General features: G+C 39.3%; 1 protein-coding gene across 1 annotated transcript; it reads left to right on the forward strand.

Moving 5' to 3' along the window:
• Window positions 1–207: 207 nt before the first annotated feature.
• Window positions 208–6,771, forward strand: ndufv3 (NADH:ubiquinone oxidoreductase subunit V3). Its single transcript, XM_044020018.1, has 4 exons — window positions 208–294; window positions 2,212–2,323; window positions 2,736–3,887; window positions 6,524–6,771. The coding sequence occupies exons 1-4, from the start codon at window positions 250–252 to the stop codon at window positions 6,688–6,690; spliced, it is 1,476 nt and encodes a 491-aa protein (XP_043875953.1). The 5' UTR covers window positions 208–249; the 3' UTR covers window positions 6,691–6,771.
• The last annotated feature ends 254 nt before the right edge of the window (window positions 6,772–7,025 follow it).

The following is a 7,025-nucleotide window of genomic DNA, read 5'->3' on the forward strand; positions in this document are numbered from 1 at the left end:
TGTTTGTTTATATAAAATTATATATATATATATATATATATATATATATATATATATATATATATATACATATATAATTATATATATACTTATTATTTTTAATTTTAAAGTCATAGTTCAGTTCGATAGTTCAACGTTTCGATTCACACTCCATACCAGATGGTGGCAGTAATGCACCAAACCGCCATAAAACCTCAGAAAAGAAGAAAACGTCAGGTTACGACCGGAACTTAATGCTGGCAACATAAGATGGCGACCTCCTTACTGCGATTAGGGCGTCTGGGTTCTCTCAAGGTAACAACAGCTTAGCTGTTTCCTTTACCTGTTCGTGTATTCTGTAAAGAGAGAACAGCAAAGAGTGTGCAGGTGAAAAGTTTGGGAAATGGCGGACCCGTGTTTCCGGACTCCGGCCAACCATCTCACCTGACATGCTAAACTATCTCTCCAACCCCCGCACTGCTACGTGATACATTCTTTGCAATTAGAATGTATTACTAAATACTATAACTTAGTTTTTAGTAGTTACTAAATACTTATACTGCTAACTTAGTAGTATAAAGGCCATGACGACAAGTCGTACAATACATCTGTCAAGAACGTCACTCAAAGTGACTTTCAAATTAATATTTTGTGTTTGGAACAAGAGCTCGATGTTCTCAAGTAATCGCCAGGTATTGAAAATGGCAGCTGTATGTCCTGACATCAACTACTGCTCATTAGTTTGTCTGTAAGTCCTTCTGTGACTTGCGCTCAGAAAATGTCCTTTGCAGATCGTATACATGTTAAAATGTTGAAGAGGTGTTATTGATTACTAGGGCTTTTGATTAATTTCCAAATTAAATTATTTTAACGTGGCTGTAAGTATGGCTGCAACGATTTATTGATTATTAATCAATTCCTAAATTAATTTTCAACTACATGTGTAGTTGATAAATCGGTTTGAATGTTTTTTTTATATATTTAAAGCAAGTTCTGAGATTTTGTCAGACATGGATATAACAACGCTGTTTAAACAGTATTGTTTACACGATGTGTCCTATGTGACTATAGTAGGATGAGGTAAGAACAGTGTTGCCGGTTGATGGTTAGGATATTCAGTGATATGATTTGTGATGAAAAGTGTGTCCTGTATTTTCACTCAGTGAATCAGGAGATTTGATCTCAAAATAAATGGTCACTGCTTACATTTCTAATGTGCAACAGTTCTTGGGTAGTGGCCCAAAACATTTACTTTTAGATTTAAAGAACATATATATTTTTTAATGACAGGAGTCACAATGACATTTTACCACACATTATAAAACACAAATCTATATAAACTCCATCAGGGCAAGATCATTTTTAAATAATTAAAATCAACAATTGCTGCTAAGTAACAGAATGTGTGCATAAGCCAACGTTTTTGATACAGATAGATGCTCACTTCAAGGACAGAAAATATCTATGTAATATTGTCTTTAGCTTCTAGAAACAAGGCCGTTTTTGGTTTTGCATCATATGTGTCTTTCATCGTACCTGTTATTATAGAAAATGCATGATTGGTTAGAAATTATTACACTTTACTTGGAAGTCAAATAAAATTGTGGCCTTTGAGAAATAATCATTTAATAAGTATGTCATAATTAAGTTTTGATGTGGTATTTGTAATACATTTGCACAAAGTCATTTTTTGAAGTATATCATTCGGCAAACAATGGTAATTAATTCCCATCACATGACTGTGACTGGGCCTGACAAGCCCATTAGTTCATGGTTCATTACTTCAAGGATCAAATAACATTGTTCTGCAATTACTCTTAATGAGTTTTTTTACTGTTAACTAACATTGTACCTTCCACCTGGTCAACAAATTATTTTGTACCTTTATGTGCATAGTTAGATTCTGGCTTTTTAATGGAAACATTCATTGTATTAATTTAGTTACATAGATGACCCCAAAAGGGACAAGCCAAAAGAAGAAGATTTACATTAACTACAGATAGTAGTATCTAAAAAGTTACCTACCTACTGGTGGAGAGAGGTTCAGGTTGTCCTCCTCCCCACCACGCCTTCGAAAGTGTCTCTTCTCCTTCCTCTCCTTCTACCAATAAGGCTGTACACTTCATTTTTTGCTGTGTTTGCAGCGGTTTTATTTTTTATTTTCCATGATGAATACCTGTATCTTGTGTCTGTCTGGTACTCATATTAAAAGGTGCCTGTGCTTTTGTGCAGTGTCTCCAGTTGGAGAGCTGGGGCATCCTGAGGAGTCACCCAGCTATGATGTTCTGCTCTGGGGTTGAAGACACCACAAAGTCAACCACAAAGACTAAGGCTGCAAGCAAGAGTAAGCCATATGTTTACCTTCAAAGTGTTAATAACTGGTCGACATTGTGTATTAATTATATAAAAATGATAGATCCTGTGTGTTTATGAATGGCTTACGATTTTATGTTGATTTTAAACCCTAACGTGCCACTTTGTTTTACAGGGGAAAACAGTGCCATAAGGTCTATATTTTGTCACTCCAATCATCCATTCTACACAGAATAATAGAACGTTAAAACCAAGTGTGAAAATATGCATAAAAAATGTGGCAATACAATCTAAACACTGCTGTAACTTTATGGATTTTGATAACTGAATATTATGTTGCAGTAATTACATCTTTTCAAATTTTGTTCTGTGTTCAACAAATTATGTAGATGCTAAAATTATAATATGAGTTGCTCTGTCCCATTTACCATTTTTGTCAGCAGCAGGGGCTCAAGATGAGCGAGCAACCCTGCTAGCCTACAAGACTGCAGTTGCCTTCCCAGTTAGATTTTCCAAGCCTGAGGTTTCCTCAGCACAATATCTAGGTGTAGCTGAACCAGTGTCCAGCTCCGTAGCAGCAGCAGCAGCAGCAGCAGCAGCAGCAGCAGCAGCTACAGCAGCAGTAGCAGCTCCTCGAGGGCCAGCTGGAGCTGTGCCACAGATGGAAGACATTACAGCCACTTCCTCAAATCTAGCTCCAGACCCAGATATTTCTCACGTTGCTTCAGACACGTCTTTAACTGTAAGTGACACAACACCAGCAAGCTCTGTTTCAGAGGGTGCGGTCCCAACCACCAAAGCTTCCTCAGAGCCTCATGATCCAGTATCTGATGGATCGTCCTCCTCATCATCCAGCTCAGACTCAGACTCTGATTCTGACTCTGACTCTGATGAAGAGAAGTCTGAAGCAAAGACACAAACCAAGACCTATCCACCGAAGATGGCAGAGTCTGCTATGAAAGGAGAGACAGTAGCCCACGAAGTCACTTCCGAGTTGAAGTATGGCACTAAGGAAGATAACAAGGAGGCTCCTTCAAAACACAAATATACTCCTGTCTATGCTGTTGAGGCTGTACAAGAAACGGCTTCATCATCACCACTTGCAGCAGTAACATCAGCTGTAAAAGCAGCTCAAGCTACTTTGGAGACACCATTAGTAACCCTTAGTGACAGTTCTGAGGAATTGGTGGATTCTGCCCCTGTGTTCTGCACTTCTGCAGAAGATACTCTTGAGGTCACTCCAGCTGTCCCCAATACTCATAGAGAAACTCCAGCTGAAGTTGCAAGTCCAGAGAAAAATCCATGTCATAATTCTGTAAGTACAGAACCTGCTCATTCTGCTCAGATCCATGTGGAAGGTGCTGCATTTGCTCCTGTGGAAGGTGCTGCATTTCCTCCCGTGGAAGGTGCTGCATTTGCTCCCGTGGAAGCTGCTGCCAAGCCTTTGGAAGTTGAAATTGCCTCCACTGAAGCCGCTGCTGAGCATGCAGGTGATGATTCCACTCATATGGAAAGCACTGAGGAGCTGATGGACCCTGCCCGAGTCATAGCTGAAGGTGCAGGAGCAGATCCACAAGTGGAGACAACAGTTGAGGGTACACACTACACCCTTCCCTCCAGAATCTCAATTTCTCTCTCTCTCTCTCTTCTTTGTGAATCTTTAAGCCTCTCCAGTTAACCCTCATTTTCTTAATCTGTTATAACACATGCTGTGAACTATTAGGTTGCTGTAAGTCTTCAGTTTGTCGTTTGCCTGAATTCTTTAAATGTCACATTTTGCTGTGGTATCATTATGACATCTAAACATCCCTCACATTGGTTGTGTGTGTGTGTGTGTGTGTGGTGGCTTTCTTTGCTTTTCTATATTTCACTACTGTACCTATGATCGTAGTTACTGTAACATTTGTCACAGCAGGCAAACACAGGTGTTGCTCATCATAATAACAATAGCTCTGTTAATTTCATTTGATTCAGGTCAGTGCGACAGTCACCATGCACCATTAAACTGAATGGAACTCAGCTATCATTTGATTACTTAAATTTGTACTTTTTCTACTCTGACCTGTTACAACATCAAAAAGGGCTAATGCATGTTTTATATAGCAATTCGTCTTTCAACTTTAAGGTTGTGGGTTCAATTCCCAGCTCTGCTAGTCTACATTGTGACGTGTCCTTGGGCAAGACACTTAACCCCACATCTCTCTTGACTGCTGGACCAGCAGCATGTAAATGGTTAAGATGTGTGTGATTAAAAAAAACACGCTGAACATAGATGCTCTGTATTAATGTGTAAGTTAATCGTTGTATGGCAAAACAGTAGTGTAAAGCAGTGGTTCCCAACCGTTTTTCCTTGAAGCCCCCCTTGCTTGTGTCCAGGACAAGCCAGCCCCCCTGACCCGAACCTCAGTCCAGGCCATGCCGCACACAAATAATAATAAAGTAAAAAGTTCATACGCAAAAAAAACAGCTGTTGTAGTCAAAACCAGCCCCCCACCCATGTGATCGCTGGCCCCCCAGGTGGCGCAACCATGGGTGTAAAGCAATGTTGAGTGGTCATCGAGACTAGAAAAGTGCTATATAAATGCAGACTACTTACCACCTTTCTATCTTCTTTTCTCCTCATTTCATCTCTTCAGTTTCCAAATCCTTCTTCATCCTCACAAAATGTCTTTCATATTTAGTTAGTTTTTTAATACATTTCATGTCTTTTTATTTAATGTTAAACCATTAATGATAAGCAGTTAATTTTTGTTTCATTGTCCCAAGTAAATTTATTACAAACAGTAATGTCAAAGGGCATATGTTTGTAGTTTTTACCCATATGCTTTGTTTGTCCTGCATTTTCTTGTTTTCAAGCAGGTGGTCTCAACAAATATCTGTATAGGTTTTCCAGTTCCTGTTATAATTGTTGAGGTTTTCACCTGCCAGTAACATAATGACATTATGAATTTATACTCTGTATAGTTTATGTGGGGTCTCAAAGTGCTGAAGGCCTTCTCTCCCTGACTGTAGCTGGATGAATGGATCTCAAGCAGGATCACACATGAATAAGCCATTAGTCATAACATGAGCAGCTACTGTTCAGTGTTTAGCAGTGAGTTTCACAAACTGAAATGGCAAATATAACCATTTCTCCAGCACTTCTCTGAACTGCTTCCTAGAGCGCCTTCACCCTCACATTGCTAAATCACCTGAAAACTTTGGATTAAAAAGTTTGTTTTTGATTGTATTTCTTTGATGGTTGATGGTGGATGTCTATGCTTTTTTCCCCTTTGTATAATATGTTGTTTTGGAACACCAACTGTATTGTCCCTTTTCCACTATGGTCCCAGCTCGACTTGCCACGGCACAGCACAGTTAAGGTTGTATTATAGTACCTACTGAACGAAGGTTGGTGTTATCACTACACGGGTGACTTCGTTTTATACGCGTCACAAACGAGTGACTTGTAAAGCAGTTGTTCCTCTGTTAAATATTTGATTTGGTTTCCCTGGTAATTGTTGGAGATTAAACCACCTTTTTAGGATCGCTTTTTAACTAATCTACTGTAGATTAGTTAAAAAGCGATCCTAAAAAAAAAGGTCTGGGCCGCACACAAAATGCCCCAGGGCGGTATTGTTCGGCTTGATTCTTGTCGGATGTCACGCTCTTCCTGTGATAACACTCAATCAATCAGTGGCCGGCAGTCTGGCGATGTCCCGTATAGTATCTTGGAACCTCGCCAGACCGGGTAATAAAAAAAAAAAACCTGGTACTAGGTACTGTGCTAGTGGAAACGTAACTTAACTGTGCCATGGCGAGGCGAGCCAAGCTGGTGGAAACACGCCAGTAGATTTCGTCTGAAACGTAAATTAGTTTTTATATAAGCAGATAAATCTTTGTCTAATCCAAGTCTTGCTTAAACAACACTGCTTTTGCATGTTTCTGGCAATGTTGTTCTTTTTCATGGTATTGGTTTTCTTTACTGTCTGTGGGCACATTTACCATCACATGCTTTCTGCATTGTCCCTTTAAAATCAAAAAACCTTTCCAAATATTTTCAATGTTAGCCCCATTTTCTCTTATTATTCTATAGTTTACCACACATGCTTATGTCTGATATTAATTACAGTCTTTGAGGTAGAGGACATCCAGTCTTGTGTTTGGTTAACCATGTTATGTTTTAACAGGAAGACTTGAGATATTCATCATGAGACTCAACTTTCTTACATTCCCCCTTTGTTCTCCCCAGAACAAAAAGTGGCACCTCCAGTCCCTGAGGATCCATTTGACAACAGCACTTATAAAAACTACCAGCACCACAGCTACACCCCCTTCACATTCGTTGACCTGGATGTAGAGATGGCCAAATTCCGTCTCCCTCAGCCCTCATCTGGAAGACCCTCACCCAGACACTAGAGGAGGCAGACTTGCTGTGAATCTGTATAATGCTTATAAATATCCCTCCACTTGTCACAGAATAAAAGTCAGCTGTTAAAATGTTGTCTTTAATTTCACAAACTTTATTTTGCCTGGTGTGAATCTGTTTTGAGTTACATAGAGGAATAGGTGTGTAAAGCAACCATCAAAGATCAGAAGCTTCTTTTATTCCTCAGGAGTATCATGAATAGAGCTGAAGAGTGGGAAACTGCTTTATCTCATTTCTAATTTAATTATTACTGTTTTCAGTACATGGGTTTTATATTACAAGCAATCTGCCTGTTAAGTTCGTGTGTTAATGTGCGCATCTTGAT

This window comes from Solea senegalensis, linkage group LG2 (assembly GCF_019176455.1).
Source record: "Solea senegalensis isolate Sse05_10M linkage group LG2, IFAPA_SoseM_1, whole genome shotgun sequence".
NCBI lineage: Eukaryota > Metazoa > Chordata > Actinopteri > Pleuronectiformes > Soleidae > Solea > Solea senegalensis.